Raw genomic sequence first — 25735 nt, 5'->3', positions numbered from 1 at the left:
ATTAATACCTTGAATTTGATGGCCACGTGTTCCAAGTTGCCGACGACGAGGTCCACATAGTGCGCTTCGTAGTTTTCGGTGTCTACATGTATTAAATACCTCGAATTCGATATTTACGTGTCCTACATTGGGTGCGTTCAGCCGATATTTTGCTAGCCTATCAATCGTGAACAGTCGCTCGTTTTCGCTCGTTTCCTCTTTTTTGACTTACTGGTTTAAAAAGAGAAGAAACGAGCAAAAACGAGCAACTGCTCACGATTGCTAGGCTAGCGGAGTATCGGCTGAACGCACCCATTCAGATTTAAAGTTATTAATACACCTGGACACCGAAAACTACGAAACGCACTATGTGGACCTCGTCATCGGCAACCTGGGACACGTAGACATCAAATTCAACGTACGATTACACCTGGACACCGGAAACTATGAAGCGCACTATCTGGATCCCGTCATCGGCAACCTGGGATACGTGGACATCAAATTCAAAATATTAATACACGTAGACACCGAAAACTACGGAGCGCACTATGTGGATCTTGTCATCGGCAACCTGGGACACCTAGACATCGAATTCAACGTACAATTACACCTGGACACCGAAAACTATGAAGCTCACTATCTGGATCTCGTCATCGGCAACCTGTGACACGTGAACATCAAATTCGAGGTATTATTACACCTAGACACCGAAAACTACGGAGCGCGATATCTGGACCTCGTCATCGGCAACCTGGGACACGTGGACATCGAATTCAAGATATTAATACACCTGGACACCGAAATCTATGAAGCGCATTATCTGGATCCCGTCATCGGCAACCTGAGACACGTGGACATCGATTTCAAGATATTATTACACGTAGACACCAAAAACTACGGAGCGCACTGTGTGGACCTCGTCATCGGCAACCTGGGACACGTAGACATCGCATTCAACGTATTATTACACCTGGACACCGAAAACTACGAAGCGCACTGTGTGGACCTCGTCATCGGCAACCTGGGACACGTGGACATCGAATTCAAGGTATTAATACACGTAGACACCGAAAACTACGGAGCGCACTATGTGGACCTCGTCATCGGCAACCTGGGACACCTAGACATCGAATTCAACGTACGATTACACCTGGACACCGAAAACTATGAAGCGCACTATCTGGATCTTGTCATCGGCAACCTGGGACACGTGAACATTGATTTCAAGGTTTTAATACACGTAGACACCGAAAACTACGGAGCGCACTATGTGGACCTTGTCATCGGCAACCTGGGACACCTAGACATCGCATTCAACGTACGATTACACCTGGACACCGAAAACTATGAAGCGCATTATCTGGATCCCGTCATCGGCAACCTGGGACACGTGGACATCGAATTCGAAATATTAATACACGTAGACACCAAAAACTACGGAGCGCACTATGTGGACCTCGTCATCGGCAACCTGGGACACGTAGACATCGCATTCAACGTATTATTACACCTGGACACCGAAAACTACGAAGCGCACTGTGTGGACCTCGTCATCGGCAACCTGGGACACGTGGACATCGAATTCAACGTATTATTACACCTGGACACCGAAAACTACGAAGCGCACTGTGTGGACCTCGTCATCGGCAACCTGGGACACGTGGACATCGAATTCAAGGTATTAATACACGTAGACACCGAAAACTACGGAGCGCACTATGTGGACCTCGTCATCGGCAACCTGTGACACCTAGACATCGAATTCAACGTACGATTACACCTGGACACTGAAAACTATGAAGCGCACTATCTGGATCTTGTCATCGGCAACCTGGGACACGTGAACATTGAATTCAAGGTATTAATACACGTAGACACCGAAAACTACGGAGCGCACTATGTGGACCTTGTCATCGGCAACCTAGGACACCTAGACATCGCATTCAACGTACGATTACACCTGGACACCGAAAACTATGAAGCGCATTATCTGGATCCCGTCATCGGCAACCTGGGACACGTGGACATCGAATTCAAGATATTAATACACGTAGACACCAAAAACTACGGAGCGCACTATGTGGACCTCGTCATCGGCAACCTGGGACACGTAGACATCGAATTCAACGTATTATTACACCTGGACACCGAAAACTATGAAGCGCATTATCTGGATCCCGTCATCGGCAACCTGGGACACGTGGACATCGAATTCAAGATATTAATACACGTAGACACCAAAAACTACGGAGCGCACTATGTGGACCTCGTCATCGGCAACCTGGGACACGTAGACATCGAATTCAACGTATTATTACACCTGGACACCGAAATCTATGAAGCGCATTATCTGGATCCCGTCATCGGCAACCTGGGACACGTGGACATCAAATTCAAGATATTAATACACGTAGACACCAAAAACTACGGAGCGCACTATGTGGACCTCGTCATCGGCAACCTGGGACACGTAGACATCGAATTCAACGTATTATTACACCTGGACACCGAAAACTATAAAGCGCACTATCTGGACCTTGTCATCGGCAACCTGGGATACATAGACATCAAATTCAAGCTTGATTCATAAGAATCGACTTAAAAATTCCCTAGCGGCACTTTCTGCCAAGCATAGAGAACCTACTTTTCCGTTCCGCCGTCCGCGTAGTCACGCACACCCATATCACTCACTCCCACATCCACGCTGATAATCATTTAATATTACTCCCATTGTATTCTTCTCTGAATTATTTTTATTTATTGTTGTTTTTATTTATTTAAAAGGTCTAGCAGCGCCAAGTTTTTTTACAAGAAAAATTTATGTATTTTAATAAAATATTTTTATTTTGTTAATTCAACGGCGCGGTCTCCGGCCTCGGCGAGCGAGGAACAACGAGAGAAACAGCCGACGGGGCTCTTCACCGACGTGGCTTGTTATCGTTATGGGCGTGTAACGGAATTTTTTTGCAATAACGAGCGTAGGCGCGCGCGCGACGAAGTTTCGATACACGCGGGACGTCCGCAAGGCCGCCGCGTGAGATAAAAAAGTACTCGCGTGCGTCACGCACGCACGCGAGACGGAAAGTGGGGAGGACCAACAACGAGCGCAACGCGCAACTCGCGATGCGGCAACCGGCAACTTGTTGACGCGGCTCGTCTTCTCGCGGGGGCGGAAACCGCGGCCGTCGGCCGTCGCTCGCGAGTGGCGTCCGGATTCTTCCGCAAAACGCGGCGCGCAGCGGTTTGAGCGCGCGAATTATGTAAATCCGGACGCCCACGCGAGAATTTGTGCGTCGTCGCGACTCCCGCGCGCGATCGCCAAGAAACGACGAAAAGAAGCCAAGAAATTCGGATGTTTGCGAGATTTTCGACGCGGATTATCGAAACCTCTCCGTCCACCGTGCACGATCCGCGAGATACGCTCGCTAAATATTATTTCGGTGAAACGGCCCCTCTCTCCCTCCCGCGTCGATAAAGATTACGCGCGCCGAGCCCAAGACGCAAGATTAGTTATCTGAAACGCAGACCAAACGGGTAGGGATCGCCGCGTGTATAATATATTTATACATTTAAAACGCGTTTGCTCGCCAGATGTGGGCGAAGGGTCGAATTACTTGAGATTTAGGAAACGAATGCGGGCGTCAATTATCTCCGAGCAAGCTCTCCGTTTGTTTCTCGCGTGTTGGGTGGCGGCTGGCGACGTTCAATTATTCGGGGTAAACGGGGGGGAGGCCGCGGCATATCTAAATATAAATTCCGAATCGCAATTGTTTGCAAACAGTCCGACTTTCCGTGGACCGCGGGGATCGGGGGATACCGCGATTGCTCTCTCTCTTCGCGCACCGGGACGATCTCTCGATGCCTCTCGTTGACACGCGCGCACGTCGATCAAGGGCGCGAAGAGACGCGACAGAGTCGCAGTCGCGTCCCGCGATAATTATGACGCAATAAAAACTCCTTGTTCCGCGTACGACACGGAAAACCAGTTTTTCCCACTCCTCGCGGCGCCGAGAGTCCAGAGACTCCGAGACGAAGCGTCGTAAAAGCCAGCGGCCACGCCGCGCCGGTTATCTCGCGACTATTTTGACAATCGCGCCGCCCCGCCCCGCCCCGCCGTCGCACCACCCGCCTGGCCGTGAAGAGTGGGTGCGAGGGTACGCGGGTCAGGGTCAGGGCGCGAAGGGACGACCCGTTCCGAAACGGAGCGCGGCGCGTCCGCGCTGATCGCTGCGCTCCACGCGCGCGCACGTTATTTTATTCCTAGCAACAAGTGTTCGCGCCGCGTTGCTCGTCGACCCGAGGGGATCCGCCGGAGATCGAACTACGTCGTTGCATCGCCCCGAAAAGTCTCTCCCGCCGCCCGAAATCCCGTATACTAACCCGTCGGTCGGACAGTCGGCGGTCGCGCGGAGAATTTGTCGAAACGTTGCGTTTCCCGTCCGAGGCACGCGACGGCAAGCACAGCACGTTCACGCTCACGCCCGCTCGGAGATAGCAATTAATCGGTCGCACCCCAGAAACGCGCGGCGTTAATCGAGCGCTATCGGCGCCAGAGAGAAAGAGGACACTCTCGAAAAAATTTCACCGAGACGGAAGAGCTATCGGCGCCCCAGGTGACGGGCGCGAAATTGGACCGACTAGAATCCCCGACGACGAACGTGGTTGACGTTCGTCGTCCTCGATAACGGTAACCGGCGAAGCCGATCGCGAGATACCTCTATTAAGCTGGACCCCCCACCAGCGCAAATCAAGTTCGCACTAGGTCAAAAATTTAGTGCTATTTAGGTGCTAATTAAGTGCCCTAGTCCGAATTTTGGTGCTCGAACCGTTTAGCAGGAAATCGCGTAAAAAATGGGGGGGTCCAGCTTGCCATAAAGCTGGACCCCCCCATATCAGAAAATGGTCCTACAGAGAAGATAAGTACACTATAATTTAGTGCTAATTAAGTGCTAATTAAGTGCTCTAAAAAAACGATAAAATGTTGACAGATTATAACATTTATTTAAATATACCATTATATATTGAACATATATTGAACATATATTAATTAATTTCAACGCTATACAGCTAGCACTAAATTCGAATTGTAATATTTTCTTAAAGTACAATGTCTCAGGATTATTTTAAGACCATAATCACGCGAGCACCTAATTCTTTGACGATTCTGTTACGAATTATAGAGCGCGGCGCGCGCGCTCCATGGATAAATTAATTAATTTCAACGCTATACAGCTAGCACTAAATTCGAATCGTGATATTTTCTTAAAGTACAATGTTTCAGGATTATTTTAAGACCAAAATCACGCGAGCACCTAATTCTTTGACGATTCTGTAACGAATTACAGAGCGCGGCGCGCGCGCTCTATGGATAAAAATTAATTAATTTCAACGCTATACAGCTAGCACTAAATTCGAATCGTCATATTTTCTTAAAGTACAATGTCTCAGGATTATTTTAAGACCATAATCACGCGAGCACCTAATTCTTTGACGATTCTGTAACGAATTATAGAGCGCGGCGCGCGCGCTCCATGGATAAATTAATTAATTTCAACGCTATACAGCTAGCACTAAATTCGAATTGTCATATTTTCTTAAAGTACAATGTTTCAGGATTATTTTAAGACCATAATCACGCGAGCACCTAATTTTTTGACGATGCATAGCGTTGAAATTAATTAGTTTATCCGCGAAGCGTGCGCGCCGCGCTCTATAATTCTTTACAGAATCGTCAAAGAATTAGGTGCTCGCGTGATTTTGGTCTTAAAATAATCCTGAAACATTGTACTTTAAGAAAATATCACGATTCGAATTAAGTGCTAGCTGTATAGCGTTGAAATTAATTAATTTGTCCATGGAGCGCGCGCGCCGCGCTCTATAATTCGTTACAGAATCGTCAAAGAATTAGGTGTTCGCGTGATTATGGTCTTAAAATAATCCTGAAACATTGTACTTTAAGAAAATATCACGATTCAAATTTAGTGCTAGCTGCAAAAGGTTGAAATCAATTAATTAACTCATGGAGCGCGCGCGCAGCACTCTTCAATTCGTTACTGCATCGTCAAAGAATTAGGTGCTCGCGTGTTTTTGGTTCCAAAATAATCCTGAGACATTGTACTTTAAGAAAATATTACAATTCGAATTTAGTGCTAGCTGCAAAAGGTTGAAATCAATTAATTAACTCATGGAGCGCGCGCGCAGCGCTTTAAAGTTTCTTACAGAATCGTCAAAGAATTAGGTGCTCGCGTGATTATGGTCTTAAAATAATCCTGAAACATTGTACTTTAAGGAAATATCACGATTCGAATTTAGTGCTAGCTGTATAGCGTTGAAATTAATTAATTTATCCATGGAGCGCGCGCGCCGCGCTCTATAATTCGTTACAGAATCGTCAAAGAATTAGGTGCTCGCGTGATTATGGTCTTAAAATAATCCTGAAACATTGTACTTTAAGAAAATATCACGATTCGAATTTAGTGCTAGCTGCAAAAGGTTGAAATCAATTAATTAACTCATGGAGCGCGCGCGCAGCACTCTTCAATTCGTTACTGCATCGTCAAAGAATTAGGTGCTCGCGTGTTTTTGGTTCCAAAATAATCCTGAGACATTGTACTTTAAGAAAATATTACAATTCGAATTTAGTGCTAGCTGCAAAAAGTTGAAATCAATTAATTAACTCATGGAGCGCGCGCGCAGCGCTCTAAAGTTCCTTACAAAATCGTCAAAGAATTAGGTGCTCGCGTGATTATGGTCTTAAAATAATCCCGAGACATTGTACTTTAAGAAAATATCACGATTTGAATTTAGTGCTAGCTGTATAGCGTTGAAATTAATTAATTTATCCATGGAGCGCGCGCGCCGCGCTTTATAATTCGTTACAGAATCGTCAAAGAATTAGGTGCTCGCGTGATTATGGTTTTAAAATAATCCTGAGACATTTTACTTTAAGAAAATATGACAATTCAAATTTAGTGCTAGCTGTATAGCGTTGAAATTAATTAATTTATCCATGGAGCGCGCGCTGTATTGATTAATTAATTAATTTCAACACTAAGCTGCTAACACTAAATTCGAATCGTGATATTCTTTTAAAGTACAAAATGTCTGAGAATTATTTTAATACTATAATCATGCGAGCAACTAATTCGCAGACGATCAGATGACGGAACTTAGTGCTCAGCGCCAACCGCCAACGGCTGGTCTAAGTTAATTATTGTAATTGTTTTACTGTTAGCAATGAACTCAGATTTGGGAAATATATGTTTTCGATCATTATAGTAACGAATATATTCATGCAGCAATCTTTTTAAGTGTTAGTGTCGACCGCGACGGTTCTGTGTTCAATATATAATGGTATATTTAAATAAATGTTATAATCTGTCAACATTTTATCGTTTTTTTAGAACACTTAATTAGCACTTAATTAGCACTAAATTATAGTGTACTTATCTTCTCTGTAGGACCATTTTCTGATATGGGGGGGTCCAGCTTTATGGCAAGCTGGACCCCCCCATTTTTTACGCGATTTCCTGCTAAACGGTTCGAGCACCAAAATTCGGACTAGAGCACTTAATTAGCACCTAAATAGCACTAAATTTTTGACCTAGTGCGAACTTGATTTGCGCTGGTGGGGGGTCCAGCTTAATAGAGGTAGTGACGCAATATGTGCTCCGGCAAAGGGTTTTAATACTAAAAAATTATTACGATTGTACATCCCAAGTGCAAACAAATCGTAGAATTGTATCGTACACGATTGATTGCAACGATAATATTGCAAGTATGACAAAAAATATCCTGACCACAGAGCCTAGTATACAGAACACGAAGAAATGCACGGGCTGCAATGTTACGACGTTTCCAACTGTGATATTACAACCGAATCATAAAATCATTGCAAAGGAAGGCTTTAGTTCTCTGGAGAAAGCTTTAGACTTCAGATCGCCGATTTATAAGATACGTTGTTGCGATCCATGCTTGGGAAAATACACATGGTTTAGAGAACCAAGAATTCACATATTTATTGAATTCGATATACGCCCAAACAATCATTATAAAACTGGATTAAATTGCAGACTGGAACAATTACCGACAACACTCAAGTTTGAAAGTGATGAAGATAGAAGTTTCGAATACAGGTAGGTACAATGATTTTTTTTTAATTTCCAGATATTTTATATTTTTTAATTGTATAAAAAATTAATTGTTTTCAGGTTGGTTGGAGTAATAGCCTACGTATCGGGGCATTATATTGCATACTGCTTGCGTTCTAATGGAATATGGGAAATTTACGACGATTTACGAAGAAATATCTCCACATGTAGCTCAAAAACTATTATAAATCCGCATCTTGCAGTATATTTACAAAAACATTAATGATCGGAGACAATTTCAAGATTCTATAAACTCTCCTAAAGGACTCAGTGTGATTCACTATGCAATAGAAGAGTTTTTGTTTTATATAAAACTAAATGCTATTCCTTTAAAGGTCTAAATAGACCAACTCTACAATATGTCATAGAGTTCGATGATTTATGTAAATTGATGTTCCTTTAAGTTTCTAGTCTTCAGTGATATGAATGTTTATTTTTGCTGTTTTTTTTGGAAATGTTGTTTTATTTTAATTTGATTTATTGTTATATACAATTATTTTATATAAATTATATAAAAACACAGAAGAAGAATATTATATTTGATGCATGGCATTTGTTAAAAATTATCTTCTCGAGCTAAAAATTACCTATTTCTTTACTACAAATAAAGTTCGAACAAATATTTGAACGTAGTCACTTTGAAAGTATTAAAATGATAGAATAAAGTATATCATAAATAAGTTGTATTTTTATAAATAAAGATTATTTATGTGATCAATAAGAATATATATTATTTTATAAGAATATAAGTTTCAACCTGATTAAATTTACATAAAATTGAAGAGAATTCTCGTATTCATACGTGAATATACGTTTCCTAGTAGAATTCTCTTGAAAAAAAACCTACTTCTCCAATGTATGCTTCCGTTTCTCACTTGTGGAAAGTGTTTTACTGTAAAAATTATAGATTTGTTTTAAGTAACAAAACGTCATTTTTTTTTAAGAACCTTATTATTTCATACAATTTTCATATAGATCCTAATGTTCATGTCTTTTACAATAAATAAGTACTATATGTATCTCAGGTCTATATTCCACTTCTTAGCAAGAACTATTCTTACAAATTATCTGCACAAGTTTCTTAAAATATAGTTTACTTACTAGGAACTCGAACTGGAGCTTTACGTTACATTGAAGTGCTATGCATTAGCAAACAGTATATTTATATATAGTGAAACCGAATCTATAAGCAATATAATACATATACAGAGTAAGAGTTAGAGAATAGAATTAAATTCGCAGTTTACAAATAGTTTCGATTTACGTTGTACAAAATTAATGTTATAATGCATATAAACTACGTATATTCATATATCTATATATATGTACAGATTATAAATAATACTTTTCTAGCGTCTAACTTCTCTTTATCATCTTTCATTTTTCAATAACTTCCTGAAAGCTAGCGTCAGTGTTATAAAATATAAGAACGTATATGGGCAAGAAAATAAAATGAATAATGCGATAATGATTTTAATTTTTTTCTCGTTATAGCACAAATGTGTTGTTAGGCCAAACGTTCTGTATCTTACAGCCATGGGTGCCACGAGGGATCCATTCTGCAGAGATTGTCATGGCTATTGGCAGCGGCTACTAGTGTGCTGACCTTACTGTCAATGCCGACGAAATTCGCGAGAGAATTTAGTCTACCGACAATCGCGTTGACCGCGTGGTTCACCATCTTTATCAGAAGTCCACCCTTTAGATCGGTCGGCTCTTGTGATGTGCCCTCGGCGTCTTCTTGCCGTTTATGGTCCGCGATCACTTCATCCCGCAAAATTATGCAAAGTATAGCATGCAGCTGGAACGTGGGCTGAACCAAACAGCGCGCTGTGGCGATCACGCTAGCGGTCAATGGTCCGCAAACTCCTGCAAAAGAATTAACATCGTGAAACCTGAAAGAATTTGGCAACGGTCTGCACAGTAATAAATATCGGATTTACTACAAGTATTTCTATATAACATTTGAATTTATCCAAGCACAAGGGATGTCTATATCAAGATATCTTTATTTTCACGTCGACAGACGAGAAGATTAAGATTGTGTCTGACTGACCTATAGTTGTGAGAAATTCGAAGATATTGGGCGTCAAGCGGAAAGGTACCGGTCTCTTTGCATCTAACTTTCCGGAGATGTCATCGATGTCGAATTTGAAATACGCGATGTTGATTAGACTGCGCAATTTCCAAAATCTATGTACTGAACTACGTATGCATCCTTCCGCGTATCAATATTCAGAACTTCCGCTCGATAAAGAGCTCTATCTTCAAAAATATAGCTATAACTGCTGAACCAATCTAAAAAAAGTTACACTTTTATTAACATGATCACAGTAAAAACAAAGTAACACTAAATATGCATTATAAAGAAATATATAACTTTACCTTTTATTTGAACCTTGAAGATTTTGTAAAACAGGTGCAACCTGTAACATAAATTATAAAGGAATATATATAAAAAAATGTTCCTTTATAATACGCAGACAAGAACAGGTGACGAAGAAAAACCACCGAGATTTGTCTTCTGCGCAAATACTTGCTCGCGCTTCTTTCTTTTTAATTGCAACAATTGGTTTCTACGTTCATCTTTCCGAAGATTCTTCTCAAAATGCTTAGATGACTTCCCGATAACATTCTGTTTATCTATGCAAGAAAAAAAAATATAAATCCTCTTATAGCGTTTTTCACTGGCAGAGCTGGTACGCACTCAGTGCACATTAAAGCTGTTGTACACTGATTTAATCTCTAATATTCAAAGTAAAATGCAAATATTTCGACTGATAAAATACGCAGTACATTTTTATCAAATAATGCAATCATGATTTAACCTGTTTATACTAAGCATACACATTACGTTGATTTGTGTACGACGGCTTGCACTAAATGCGCACCAGCTCTGCCAGTAAAAAACGCTATTAAAAATCAAAGAACGTTCTGCTCAAAACATTAGCATATAGAATTCTACATAATACGTAATACATCGAGATAATCAATTAGCATCGCGGAAAACAGGCAATAATGAATTCGATTATTGACTTAATGCGGCCGTTTTAAGAGTGGAGATGGAAGAAAAGAACAAGTGTAAAAACATCATACGAAGCGAAAAAACTTGATCGCAATAATTAATCAAATTTCCCGTAACTATATATAGGACAAGCTTCCTTTTATAACAGTCAATCTTCGAAGCAACGTCGAGTCAAACGGACATTCGATCTAGAAGATTAGAAAATTGAGTGGTTATTTGCCTTAATTTTTATATTAATTTCGCAGATAAACAGTGAATAAAACATGGGAATTGAAGTACGCAGAACACCGATACAAAGCTTTTACGCCGGACTGGCAATATTTATAACAGGTATTTATTACAGAAGTGCAATGTATGCAATAAAGTAAAAGAATATTTTTAAGATAATTAAAAGACTATATTAACGTCTGAAATATTCTTAAAACGTCTTTGAAGCTAGTATTTGGCTATTATTTGTTTTTCCTCGAAATAACCAAAGGATATCTTAGGATTAAAATGTCCACAAAATTTAAATTATACATTTATTTTGAATGTTTCTTGAATTTCTCCAAAAGGCATTTTCAAATAACATTTTGTGCTATTTGGTACATATACAAGGTGTTATGTAATATACGGACCAGTGCTCGTGGGCAGATAGAGCGGGTAAAATTGATTCGAAAAGTTTTGTACGTTTTGTAAGTTTCTCAATAATAATTAATAAAAAATTAATTAATAAAAATATCAGGAATCAGGATGCGTCCGTGCAATTCGACGAAAAACTACAGCCCAACGTTCACGTTGTTAGGCGCGTAGCAAGAGATTGGAAGAAACGTTAAGTAAATAATAATGGCTATACAAGAGCGACATTCGTGCATTGTTATTTACAGAGCACTTCTCTTAATATTTCACCACGCGCGTGTAGCAACGTGCGACAGCCTGTATATGTACATACAACATACACGTACATACGGGGTGCGAGAAAAATCTGGAAACGGTTAAATATCTCGAAAACAAAACGTTTCTGAGAAAAATGTTTTAAACCAAAGTTGTAGGGTTTTAAAAGTTCTATTCAATGATCATATCCGTTTGACCTTGAGTGGAGGCGTCAAGGCGAGGTCAAGACCAACCTAATTTTTTTAAATGGAACACCTCATTTTTTATGACACAGTATTAAAGGTGGCAGCGAGACGTTTCCAAAACACTACTTAAAAACCTATTTTCGTTAAGAATTGCCTGAGTTATGAGCTTTAGAATTTACGGTGCCGCCAGCGTTAGTATTATCCAGGATGTACCGCGTGGAGATTGCATGGTCGGACCTTACACCCCTGTGTGTGTGTGTGTAAACGGGTTTTTACTGAATTAATTGTTCAAATTGTCTTCCGTCTGCTGCTTGACAATGACCTAATCGTAGGTCAAATTTATTTAAAACGCTTTGTCTCATTTCTGGTGAAATAAGATTTACTTGGTGTTGTTGCAAAAAAGGTAGAGACGACGATGACGGCGGCGGCGACAACAACGATGACGACGACACGATGCGACACACACACACACACACACACACACACACACACACACACACACACACGCGCGCGCGCGCGCGCGCGCGCACGCGCACACGCACACGCACACGCACACGCACACGCACACGCACACGCACACGCACACGCACACGCACACGCACACGCACACGCACACGCACACACACACACACACACACAGGGGTGTAAGGTACGACCATGCAACCTCCACGCGGTACATCCTGGATAATACTAATGCTGGCGGCACCGTAAATTCTAAAGCTCATAACTCAGGCAATTCTTAACGAAAATAGGTTTTTAAGTAGTGTTTTGGAAACGTCTTGCTGCCACCTTTAATACTGTGTCATAAAAAATAAGGTGTTCCATTTAAAAAAATTAGGTTGGTCTTGACCTCGCCTTGACGCCTCTACTCAAGGTCAAACGGATATGATCATTGAATAGAACTTTTAAAACCCTACAACTTTGGTTCGAAACATTTTTCTCAGAAACGTTTTTTTTTCGAGATATTTGACCGTTTCCAGACTTTTATCGCACCCCGTATGTATGTCACTTTGTTATTCTTAATTCTTATAGGCGGTACTGGTTTTGTTGGAAAAATATTGATTGAGAAACTGTTACGAAGTTGCCCCAATATTTCGACGATATATCTGCTGATACGTTCGAAAAAAGACAAGAGTCCCGAAAGCCGATTAGATGAAATGTTTGAGAAACCTGTGAGTATCTCGGATACAATATCGGAACGTGATATATATTTATAAATGATCGCTATTTAAATTTGTAATCCATAGCTTTTCGACCGAGTAAAAAATGAAGTATTTAATTTCCGCAAAAAAATCGTACCTATCATAGGCGATCTCGATACAGAAGACTTCGGATTGTCAGAAAATGATAAGAACATACTGATAAATCAAGTAATTAATTCAGATTATCAATATCATAAATTGTCTATACTACTACATTTAATGCAATAAATAATGTATTGCATGATATATATATTTATAAAAGCATTACATTTTACATATATTTAATTATAATTAATTATCGATGCAATTAGAAATAAATTGTGCACCTTTTTCTAAATATCTTTCCTACTTAAAGCATGTATATTTATTATAGGTATCCATAATTTTTCACGTGGCAGCAAATGTACGGTTCATCGAGAACATCAAAACTTCTACGATAATAAACGTTAATGCTACCGCTACCATCTTAAAACTTGCTAAACACATGCTAAATTTAAAAGTAATGCCTTTTATCTAATATGTGTTTTAGTAATAATAATTGGCAAAATTATTTATATTTTGCATATTCACTAATTTTAAGAGAGAAACATAAATTACGCTTGATGTTTATCTTGCAGTCATTTATTCACGTGTCAACAGCCTATGCGAACTGCCATGTGAAACATATCGAAGAGCGGTTCTACTCATATCCTATTAATCATAAAGACCTTATCACGTTCACACGTAACTTACCCGAGAACATAATTGAGGAAAAAATATCTAGGTAATTTTTTGATGCTCAATATAATAAAATAATTCAATGTATATTAATAAAGAAAGATAATTTATCGTTTTGCTAGAATCAGTTCACAATGGCCGAATACATATACATTCACGAAAGCGATTGCGGAAGGACTTCTCAGAGACGAAAGCGGAAATTTGCCAGTAGGAATATTTCGACCTACAATAGGTAACAGAATAATTATAAAAACTAACAATTTTTTTGCTAAAGAATTTATTAAATAACATTTATATTTAATTAGTTTCAACTGGTTTGCATAATTATGTGCTATAAAATTCTATAATTGTAAAATAATAATAAACAATCGCGGATGTGTGTGTGTGTGTCGCGTTTAGCTAACAATAAGTTTGATTCTCGCGAATCTACATAACCAGGAATAATTAAAATTTCTTTCAGTTTTATCTAGCGCCGAGGAACCACTTGTCGGATGGATAGATAATATGTATGGACCAACAGGTGTCACGGTGTTCTGGACACTTGGTATCACAAGATTTTTTTCTTGTAATCCCGATGTTAAGGCAAATATCGTGCCCATCGATTTCACGGTAAATGCTTTGATCGCTAGTGCGTGGAACGTCTATAATCAATTCAGGTATGAGGAGATATTTAACCAACATCTAACTTACATAAAATTTTACTCCTATTATTTTTTGGAACATCAGATTAAAAGGGACGAGTACGATTTCCGAGGCGCCCAGATTTGACTGTGGTTTCTGGTAGTATTTTTTACGCTGAACAAAAAATTATATAGGTATACCTAATATACAATAATATACAATAATATACTTTGTTTTGCCCTATAGGCAAAGAGTTTATGTGTTAGAAAGTATAAATATAAAATACGATAATATAATATATCTAATAATTAAAAAAAGTAAAGATTTATATTATATTTATTTTAAGCTTTAATGCTGCGTATCTCAAAAACTAGAACAGTTAGCCCTATAAGACCTATATAATTTTTTGTTCAGCGTAAGAAATACTACCAGAAACTACCGTCAAGTCTGAGCGCCTCGGAAATCGTACTATCCCCGATTAGAACATCAGTTAATGGCATGATAATGGTGTAACTATATAAATTGTTTAAATTATCTTTTAAACATAATTTTTAATGACCTATTATACATATATATATTATTTCTTAATGCTTGTTATACAAACTAACATTATGAAGATATAACAATTATCTAAATATGAAAAGTAACATATCAAAATAGCAAAAAAATTACTATTCAGTTGCTATTATCATTTACCCCAATATCAGAAAAATATTCTATAATAAAATTATATATAGTTTGTGGGGGAAGGGAGCATATTTTTAAATAGCATAATACACTCGGGCGAATATGTGTATTTAAATATATTAGCTTACAATATTAGGTATTACCGTAATCACAGAACATTAGCATATGATTATAAATGACTCTGATATGTAAAGAAGTATAATGTACAACATAATTATGTTTAAATAAATTTATCTTGTAGGAGAGGCAAGAATACATTAATTTATAATTTTGCGTCACCAGTCGATGGACCGACTTGGAATGAATACCGTAATGCAATTGCCGACACAAATAAGGTGTACCCCATGTATGATGCCATATATTTTCCTTTTATGATTTTTGTGCAACATAAAATTCTATATAGAATTTGCGTTTGGCTCGGACATTTTTTCCCAGCTTTAATTATAGATGCTATAAGCATCTGTACAAATCGTAGCCCAAGGTATCATCACGTAAATTTAAATGTCGTTTCTCTTACTTGAAGCATATATTACATAGTTTGTATCGAAATTAAATAAAATTTTATCTATAATATAAAAAATTATAATGGTTTTATATGCATTTCAGAGTGTGGAAGTTATGTAAGAAGATCGACAAATTTTCCAACGTGATTCAACCGTTTTGCACAAATGAATGGAGTTTTTCAACTGACAATGTTCAAGAGATGTGGAGTCATCTGAGTAGTGAAGATCAGAAGATATTTCAATTCAGTATGGTCGGATTTGACTGGAAGAAATATTTATTTGATCATTATATGGGCATACGTCTCTATCTTCTAAATGAAGATAACAGTACTTTAGAAATTAGTCGTATCAAGTATAAGAGGTAACAGATCTTTTTTTAATTTTTGATTAATTTTGTTAGCTTAAGTTAATTTTTATTAATAAAAAAAATTCTTTAATTTTAGACTTTATTGGATACACCAAATACTCAAAATTGTTTTTGCCTTTGCCGTTCTTTGGATTGTCTGGCTCGTATTTACAATTATATGTACATAATTTTTACATGTTTGTTTTATATGTATGTTTCATATGTATTAGTTTCCTTTATATTGAACACACCTACTTTAAAGAATTTTTTTCTAATGTTGCATGTATATCTTGCCAAATATATGTATATAACTCAAAGTAACTTTGATACAGATTTAGTTATTGTCAATTGTTTGCTAAAAAGTTGTTAACAGATAAATAAAGAATTATTTTAGACCGTCATGCTATACAATCAAATTAGAATAAAATGTCATTTACGGTCAGAGCTTGTCGGATCTTAGTAGCCTAATATTATTTCTCTGTGTGTATAATCTACGCATATTTTCCAACCTTAATAAAATCTCAAGATATATTCATATACTAACAGAATCCTTTTAGTTTTTTGATTTCAGATGATTTGGCTTGGAGTTATCGTGGTCACCATACGACACCTCTGAAAAATCAGAAGTGGCCGTAACTTTCTTAATTTGCAATATTTTTTAACGAAAAAAATTCTGCATGTTGTTCAATATATGTACTTTTGATATCAACTTTTTGTTGTAAGAAAAAATAAATTGATTTTCTTATAAAAATCCCCAAAAATCATGCCCTTCCAACTAGGCATGACCCCTTAATAGTATAATATAGTAATAGCATAACCCATCCATATCTAAAAAAGAGATGTAAAATCAATACTCAAATCTATAGAAGTGTATTATTGTCGCTTTTCCGCGACGTCGGTTGATTCTCTCGCTGCGCTTACTTCATTTGCAGCTGTCATCGTATATTTTGGGGCCTTTTCATGCTGACGCTCGACGCTTGATTTAAGCGTCAAAACTGGTCACGTGATCAACTTCATCGGTAATGCTGGCCACACACACTTTTTCGTAACAGTAACAGTAGGATTTCGACCAATCGCGTTACTCGATTCTGGAACGTACGGCCGTACGTTTTCGAATCGAGCAACGCGATTGGTCGAAATCCTACTGTTACTGTTACGAAAAAGTGTGCGTGGCCAGCTTAAGAAGACGAAATAGCATCAAATATGCGAGCGTCGAAACAAGCAATTGACTGAAACGAGCGTCAAGCGTCAAAGCTGAACACAGTTGAGCTTTTGCCATTTGACGCTGGAATTAAAAAGACTATCACGTGACCTATCACATGATCAAGTTTGACGCCCAAATCAAGCGTCGAGCGTCAGCATGAAAAGGCACCTTTACGAAAAAACGAAAATAATGTATATTTTTATTTTTTTACTTTAGTTAAGTACTTGTTGGCTTTTGGCGCCCCCCTGACACCGGCGCCCGGGGCCTAGGCCCCTTTCGCCCCCCCCTTTACATCGTACGTTTCGACACCCTATTCGTGTCTTCTTCAGCGTAAATAATTAAGTTACATAAAATTCATGACGATACAGATTACATGGATAAACAAAGTAGCGCAGTCAAAATATCGTGGATTAAAATCGTACGGATGTACCGTCGTCGTAAGCCCAGACAAACCGATATGCATCTGCTCCGCATCCATCGCATCTTAGCTCGCCTGGTTGGAAGACCGGGGAGGTAGGGAAGATACGAATGCCCTACCTATATCAAACCGAGTCGCAATATGATAAGGACGTTATTTTACCGTGTTAATAAGCGAATAATGAGTTACTTACGGAGCAATTACAGATCTGGATGTCACATTGTAATAACGAGCCTGTCACTCTGAAACGTCGTGAGTGAGTGGGGCATTGGTGGGAAGGTTAACATAATAAAGGCCATATGTATACACCGAAGGTGGGGATAACAATTCGCAAACGGCTTTTTTAAATTTTTGCTAATCTCTCGATCGCACTCAAATAAGTATCCGGAAGACCTTCCGTGTCCGCTTGCAAATTCAAACCATTTGCCTGCCTCTTTATGTATATCATCTCCGAAATCAATTGTTTGTAATAATAGGGTTCCCTGTCTAGTATTTCAACATTGTTGCAATCAAAATTGTGATTTAATTCTAATCAATGCTCCGTTATGACAGACTGATTCGGTGTGTTCCAATTAATATGATTCTGATGCTTCTTGATTCTTGTTTGCATTTGCCTACTCGTTTGGCCCACATAAGAAGCGTCACAATCATTGCAATTGATTTTATATACTACATTACATTTTTTGGATCGCGGGAGGCTATCTTTGTGAGGTTTGATGAATGCACGCATCTTGTTTAAGCTGTTATAAGATAGCCTCACTTTCAAATCCCTTGTGACGTTCTTAAATTTTTCTGTTATCGTAGGGATGTAAGGTATGGTGAAAAAAGGAACAACCTCTTCATCATCCTGTCTCACATTCACATTAGAGCCTCTGTTAAACAATAGCTTAAGACGTTCAAGTAATATTTTAAAAATAAATGTCAATGGATAGCAATTATTAAGTAAGATTTCAATGACCAGTCTGAAATTTTTTGCGTGCAGGGAAGGATGAGGTAACAAAAAACGTCACAAAATTATGTTACCTTATCAAAAAGAAGAGTCGCGCTTCAAGTGATCTATTACAATTACAAAAAAGAAATGATATCTCTTTAAGTTAGAGCGCCAATTACAGAGAGAACATGTATATTGCCTCAAAAAATAATTGTTGCACTACATTGAAAAATCTTTACATTGTGTCAATTAGAAAATAATGTATAATAACAATTTTATAAGATTAAAAAATTTTATTTAAATTTAACAAGGGAATACAAGATATTTAAATACAAAGTTATTTACATGTGTATTTTTTAATGGCCACAAAGAATTACAGAAGTAACAGTACAAAATAAAAATATTTTATTAAAATACATAAATTTTTCTTGTAAAAAAACTTGGCGCTGCTAGACCTTTTAAATAAATAAAAACAGCAATAAATAAAAATAATTCAGAGAAGAATACAATGGGAGTAATATTAAATGATTATCAGCGTGGATGTGGGAGTGAGTGATATGGGTGTGCGTGACTACGCGGACGGCGGATAATGCGGCTTATAATTAAGTATAGAATAAGTTTATTTATTTATTTAAAATTTCGAGGTCTAGCAGCGCCAAGTTTTGTTACAAGAAAAATTTATGTATTTTAATAAAATATTTTTATTTTGTACTGTTACTTCTGTAATTCTTTGTGGCCATTAAAAAATACACATGTAAATAACTTTGTATTTAAATATCTTGTATTCCCTTGTTAAATTTAAATAAAATTTTTTAATCTTATAAAATTGTTATTATACATTATTTTCTAATTGACACAATGTAAAGATTTTTCAATGTAGTGCAACAATTATTTTTTGAGGCAATATACATGTTCTCTCTGTAATTGGCGCTCTAACTTAAAGAGATATCATTTCTTTTTTGTAATTGTAATAGATCACTTGAAGCGCGACTCTTCTTTTTGATAAGGTAACATAATTTTGTGACGTGTATCACTTGGGTTATAATTTTTCGGAAATAAAGATACTACTGCTTAGATTTTTTCGAGATTTTTCGAGATATAAAGATCTACCACTTGTTACTTAGGTTTTTTCGAGGTATAATACTACCACTTTCTTTTTTTTTTTTAGGTAACAACATATACACTACTATACGTGTACTTGGCGCCTTTTTTACCTTTTTTTAAAAAAGGTAATTTTGTGCGGATATCACGCCTTTTTGTAGTATATTACGCATTGTATAAACAGTATGTACAGGATAAAGCTATTTGGAGGTATAATACTACCACTTTGTTTTTTTCGAGGTAACAACATAACAGAGTAACAACATAATACATATACACTATTATGCGTGTACTTGGCGCTCATTTTACCTTTTTTTTAAAAAGGTAATTTTGTACGGATATCACGCTTTTTTGTAGTGTTACGCAACTTAATCTTATAAACAATATATCTTATAATTTCATAAACCGTATATAATACAAGGTATGAAGCTAAAAGTGTTACGGACTATTATTTCTAAAGAAAACAACAATTTAATATTTTGCTCAGTTTTTTAAAAATAATAATCTGTAACACTTTTAGTTGTACACCTTGTATATATTTTTCAATTTCAACATAAAACATAATCGCAATAAAGCATGATTAATGTTAATAAGTCGTGAACTGTAAAATTCTTTATTTATTTTTATTTGCGTGTCTTACTGAATGTTGTTTGCAACTGTATATGTACCGATATCTTCAGGTATCGATATTTTTGATAATTATTTTTACGTCAGACATAATTTTAATTCATCCAATTTTTATTATGTCTAAACATAATTTTTGTCCAATTTTTATTATGTCTAGACATAATTTTAATTCAGCGATTTTTATTATGTCATGACATAATTTTAATTCTGCCGCTAGGGAAATTTTAAGTCGATTTTTATGAATCAAGCTTGAATTCAATGTTTAGGTGTCCCAGGTTGCCGATGACGAGGTCCACATAGCGCGCTCTATAGTTTTCGGTGTCCAGGTGTATTAATACCTTGAATTTGATGGCCACGTGTTCCAAGTTGCCGATGACGAGGTCCACATAGTGCGCTTCGTAGTTTTCGGTGTCTACATGTATTAATACCTCGAATTCGATATCTACGTGTCCTACATTGGATGCGTTCAGCCGATACTTTGCTAGCCTAGCAATCGTGAGCAGTCGCTCGTTTTCGCTCGTTTCCTCTTTTTTGACTTACTGGATTAAAAAGAGAAGAAACGAGCAAAAACGAGCAACTGCTCACGATTGCTAGGCTAGCGGAGTATCGGCTGAACGCACTCATTCAGATTTAAAGTTATTAATACACCTAGACACCAAAAACTATGAAGCGCATTATGTGGACCTCGTCATCAGCAACCTGGGACACCTAGACATCAATTTCAAGGTATTAATACACGTAGACACCGAAAACTACGGAGCGCAATATGTGGACCTTGTCATCGGCAACCTGGGACACCTAAACATTGAATTCAACATATTATTACACCTGGACACCGAAAACTACGAAGCGCACTATGTGGACCTCGTCATCGGCAACCTGGGACACGTAGACATCAAATTCAACGTACGATTACACCTGGACACCGGAAACTATGAAGCGCACTATCTGGATCCCGTCATCGGCAACCTGGGATACGTAGACATCGAATTCAAAATATTAATACACGTAGACACCGAAAACTATGAAACGCACTATCTGGATCTCGTCATCGGCAACCTGGGACACGTGAACATCAAATTCGAGGTATTATTACACCTAGACACCGAAAACTACGGAGCGCGATATCTGGACCTTGTCATCGGCAACCTGGGACACGTGGACACCGAAAACTACGGAGCGCACTATGTGGACTTTGTCATCGGCAACCTGGGATACCTAGACATCGAATTCAACGTACGATTACACCTGGTCACCGAAAACTATGAAGCGCATTATCTGGATCTTGTCATCGGCAACCTGGGACTCGTGGACATCGAATTCAAGATATTAATACACGTAGACACCAAAAACTACGGAACGCACTATGTGGACCTCGTCATCGGCAACCTGGGACACGTAGACATCGAATTCAACGTATTATTACACCTGGACACCGAAATCTATGAAGCGCATTATCTGGATCCCGTCATCGGCAACCTGAGACACGTGGACATCGAATTCAAGATATTAATACACGTAGACACCAAAAACTACGGAGCGCACTGTGTGGACCTCGTCATCGGCAACCTGGGACACGTAGACATCGCATTCAACGTATTATAACACCTGGACACCGAAAACTACGAAGCGCACTGTGTGGACCTCGTCATCGGCAACCTGGGACACGTGGACATCAAATTCAAGGTATTAATACACGTAGACACCGAAAACTACGGAGCGCACTATGTGGACCTCGTCATCGGCAACCTGGGACACCTAGACATCGAATTCAACGTACGATTACACCTGGACACCGAAAACTATGAAGCGCACTATCTGGATCTTGTCATCGGCAACCTGGGACACGTGAACATTTTGAATTCAAAGTATTAATACACGTAGACACCAAAAACTACGGAGCGCACTATGTGGACCTTGTCATCGGCAACCTGGGACACCTAGACATCGCATTCAACGTACGATTACACCTGGACACCGAAAACTATGAAGCGCATTATCTGGATCCCGTCATCGGCAACCTGGGACACGTGGACATCGAATTCAAGATATTAATACACGTAGACACCAAAAACTACGGAGCGCACTATGTGGACCTTGTCATCGGCAACCTGAGACACGTAGACATCGCATTCAACGTATTATTACACTTGGACACCGAAAACTACGAAGCGCACTGTGTGGACCTCGTCATCAGCAACCTGGGACACGTGGACATCGAATTCAACGTATTATTACACCTGGACACCGAAAACTATGAAGCGCACTGTGTGGACCTCGTCATCGGCAACCTGGGACACGTGGACATCGAATTCAAGGTATTAATACACGTAGACACCGAAAACTACGGAGCGCACTATGTGGACCTCGTCATCGGCAACCTGGGACACCTAGACATCGAATTCAACGTACGATTACACCTGGACACCGAAAACTACGAAGCGCACTGTGTGGACCTCGTCATCGGCAACCTGGGATACGTGGACTTCGAATTCAACGTATTATTACACCTGGACACCAAAAACTACGAAGCGCACTGTGTGGACCTCGTCATCGGCAACCTGGGACACGTGGACATCGAATTCAAGGTATTAATACACGTAGACACCGAAAACTACGGAGCGCACTATGTGGACCTCGTCATCGGCAACCTGGGACACCTAGACATCGAATTCAACGTACGATTACACCTGGACACCGAAAACTATGAAGCGCACTATCTGGATCTTGTCATCGGCAACCTGGGACACGTGAACATTGAATTCAAGGTATTAATACACGTAGACACCGAAAACTACGGAGCGCACTATGTGGACCTTGTCATCGGCAACTTGGGACACCTAGACATCGCATTCAACGTACGATTACACCTGGACACCGAAAACTATGAAGCGCATTATCTGGATCCCGTCATCGGCAACCTAGGACACGTGGACATCGAATTCAAGATATTAATACACGTAGACACCAAAAACTACGGAGCGCACTATGTGGACCTCGTCATCGGCAACCTGGGACACGTAGACATCGAATTCAACGTATTATTACACCTGGACACCGAAAACTATAAAGCGCACTATCTGGACCTTGTCATCGGCAACCTGAGATACATAGACATCAAATTCAAGCTTGATTTATAAGAATCGACTTAAAAATTCCCTAGCGGCACTTTCTGCCAAGCATAGAGAACCTACTTTTCCGTTGACTCAATATTTATTATATATATACCTAATTTTTACTTAAATAGAAATCTTCCTCCTGACCGATAAGTTTATGGACCTAATTTTGAAATACGCGCGCGATATCGAAACTGGCGATACCTGCGCCGCCAGCGTCGAAAAAGTGAAAAGGACGTTTCTCTGATAATCATAATAATATTGAATGAGAGCGTTAGGAGTATCTTAAAAATAAATTTTCACATTTGGACTTTGCGTCGCAATATCTCCGCTCGTAAGGCACGTAGCGGAATATTATGAGAGAAACCCCCCCCCTAATTGGACCCCAAGCTATCGATCAAGCTTACTTAGAACTTGATCCGTTCACTCGTTATCGAGATCTCAACATCTCGGGTACTCGCAACCCGTCGCGTCGCGTAAAAGAGTCACGGTCGGTCTCGCTCCGCGTGTACTTGGCGCGAGACACTACCGTGTCTCTTGATGTTCTGTCTATTAAGCTTATGACCGTGCCTTTTTTTTGGCAAACCGGATGCTGCGACATAAAATTTAGGTACCTGCCGGAAAAGGTTGGTTTATGGAACCAATCAAAAGTTAGTTTATGGTTGTTCAGTATCAATGTGATTTTTAAGAAATTTAATGTATCATCTTCTCTGATTTCTAAGGTGCATTTCAGCCTAGGATGGAAGGAGTTAAAAACATCTAAAGTATGCTGCAGCGAAGTCGACGGTGCCGCAAGTGTGATGTCATCGATATACCTTTTGTAAAAAGGTGGGGTGTAATTTAAAGAAATATGAGCTATAGTTTTCAAATCTTGCAACACTATGTCAGCCGATATAGGAGAAAACGGGGAGCTCATGGGCACGCCGAATGTCTGTCTATAAAATTTCCCATTAAACATGAAAAAAGTGGAATTTAATACCAGCCTGACCGCATTAAAAAACTCCGATTTAGGGATCTTACAATTTCTGGCAATGAAATGCCATCTCGCTGATATGCTATCTAGTACCATATCCACAGGTACGTTTGTGAATAAAGAGACGACATCTAATGAGATCAATTTATAGCCGTCACTGACATGTATGTTCGCCAGTTCTTTCACCAAATCCATGCTGTTCTTTACAAAGCTGCGAGCTGTAGGAAAGCTTTTGAATATTATACGGTGGAGGAAAGTGGCAAAGTCATATAGCGGGCTATTAACAGAGGATACAATAAGTCTAAATGGACAGTTAGGTTTATGAATTTTAGGAAGTCCATAAGCTCTTGGTAATACTCCATCGCTACAGTAAAGAGATTTGTAAGTTGACCCTGTGATATAATTCGAGTTCTTCCATCTAGTAAGTAATTCCCGTGAGCTAGAAACGAGTTTTTTTGTGGAGTCTGTCTTAATGGTTAAGTAAGTGTCTTTATCATTTAATAATGTTTCGATTGCAACGATGTATTTGTCTTTGTCGAGCGCGATTGTTACATTCCCCTTATCAGCTCTTGTGAGAATTAAATTGGTGTTGTCATTAAGAAATTTTTTAATTGTGGACATTAATTTATAGATGTTATTATTAAAGTTATTTCTAGGGATTGAATAATTCTGAATATTGTTGATGATAGGTGCCACTCGATTCTCCATTGCGGCCTGTGTTGCAAGTGGATTAATATACCCATTTATTATTTTAATTTGTCTGCGCATTGATTACCGCGCGAGGCTCCGATTGCCTCATCTATTTCTTTTGTTTAGTTGTTAGTAAAGATTAATTAAATGTTTTTTTCATTTTAAATAAGACCTCACCCTCAGTACCATCTCCCTCTCGAAATCGCACGAGGTCCAATCCTGAGTTAAAGGAATTGAATTCCCTGACTCGAAAGAGGACCGACGATCGCATCGCTCACGGAAGGCGTTCTACCGTCTCTACGGACGTTGACCCTTCCTGAGCCATCGAAAGTGCGGTCGGCTCGCGCCACGCGCCTCAGAGCGTGTACCTGCGAGCGATATATTCTT

At 38.9% G+C, this 25735-nt stretch overlaps 3 protein-coding genes and 1 long non-coding RNA gene across 6 annotated transcripts; 2 read left to right on the top strand and 2 right to left on the bottom strand.

Moving 5' to 3' along the window:
* Window positions 1–9144: 9144 nt before the first annotated feature.
* On the bottom strand, window positions 9145–11142 carry LOC143904894 (uncharacterized). Its single transcript, XR_013259066.1, has 4 exons — window positions 10641–11142; window positions 10515–10555; window positions 10186–10427; window positions 9145–9998 (listed from the first exon to the last, which is right to left on the bottom strand). It is a non-coding gene; the product is annotated as an uncharacterized LOC143904894 (long non-coding RNA).
* A 153-nt stretch (window positions 11143–11295) lies between these two features.
* On the top strand, window positions 11296–17041 carry LOC143904868 (fatty acyl-CoA reductase wat-like). Of its 3 annotated transcripts, none has more exons than XM_077419841.1 (11): window positions 11297–11484; window positions 13245–13384; window positions 13460–13582; window positions 13788–13913; window positions 14032–14177; window positions 14254–14363; window positions 14592–14787; window positions 15681–15920; window positions 16046–16303; window positions 16386–16468; window positions 16860–17041. In XM_077419841.1, the coding sequence occupies exons 1-11, from the start codon at window positions 11418–11420 to the stop codon at window positions 16922–16924; spliced, it is 1554 nt and encodes a 517-aa protein (XP_077275967.1). In that variant the 5' UTR covers window positions 11297–11417; the 3' UTR covers window positions 16925–17041. The 3 variants fall into 3 exon arrangements, with proteins under 3 accessions (XP_077275984.1, XP_077275967.1, XP_077275974.1); XM_077419848.1 differs by having other exon boundaries at window positions 16846–17041; XM_077419858.1 differs by lacking the exon at window positions 13460–13582 and having other exon boundaries at window positions 11296–11484.
* A 1857-nt stretch (window positions 17042–18898) lies between these two features.
* Window positions 18899–25048, top strand: LOC143904854 (uncharacterized). The gene is made up of 3 exons (XM_077419816.1): window positions 18899–18903; window positions 22380–24762; window positions 24836–25048. The coding sequence occupies exons 1-2, from the start codon at window positions 18899–18901 to the stop codon at window positions 23707–23709; spliced, it is 1335 nt and encodes a 444-aa protein (XP_077275942.1). The 3' UTR covers window positions 23710–24762; window positions 24836–25048.
* LOC143904848 (uncharacterized) lies at window positions 24263–24853 on the bottom strand (the record flags this gene model as incomplete). Its single annotated transcript, XM_077419811.1, has 1 exon — window positions 24263–24853. A coding segment is annotated over exon 1 (591 nt), but the record flags the coding sequence as incomplete, so codon positions are not given.
* Window positions 25049–25735: the final 687 nt, after the last annotated feature.

Source organism: Temnothorax americanus, unplaced genomic scaffold (assembly GCF_048541705.1).
Source record: "Temnothorax americanus isolate GAGA-0224 unplaced genomic scaffold, ASM4854170v1 Scaffold109, whole genome shotgun sequence".
Taxonomy (NCBI): Eukaryota; Metazoa; Arthropoda; class Insecta; order Hymenoptera; family Formicidae; genus Temnothorax; species Temnothorax americanus.
This window is presented reverse-complemented; position numbering and strand designations above follow the sequence as displayed.

Excerpts from the sequence above, each read along its gene's own strand:
- LOC143904868 (XM_077419841.1), top strand. The coding sequence starts at position 11,418 with ATGGGAATTGAAGTACGCAGAACACCGATACAAAGCTTTTACGCCGGA. Across the intron at positions 11,485-13,244 it reads ACTGGCAATATTTATAACAG|GCGGTACTGGTTTTGTTGGA; the intron begins GTATTTATTACA and ends TAATTCTTATAG. Across the intron at positions 15,921-16,045 it reads TGTACAAATCGTAGCCCAAG|AGTGTGGAAGTTATGTAAGA; the intron begins GTATCATCACGT and ends TATGCATTTCAG.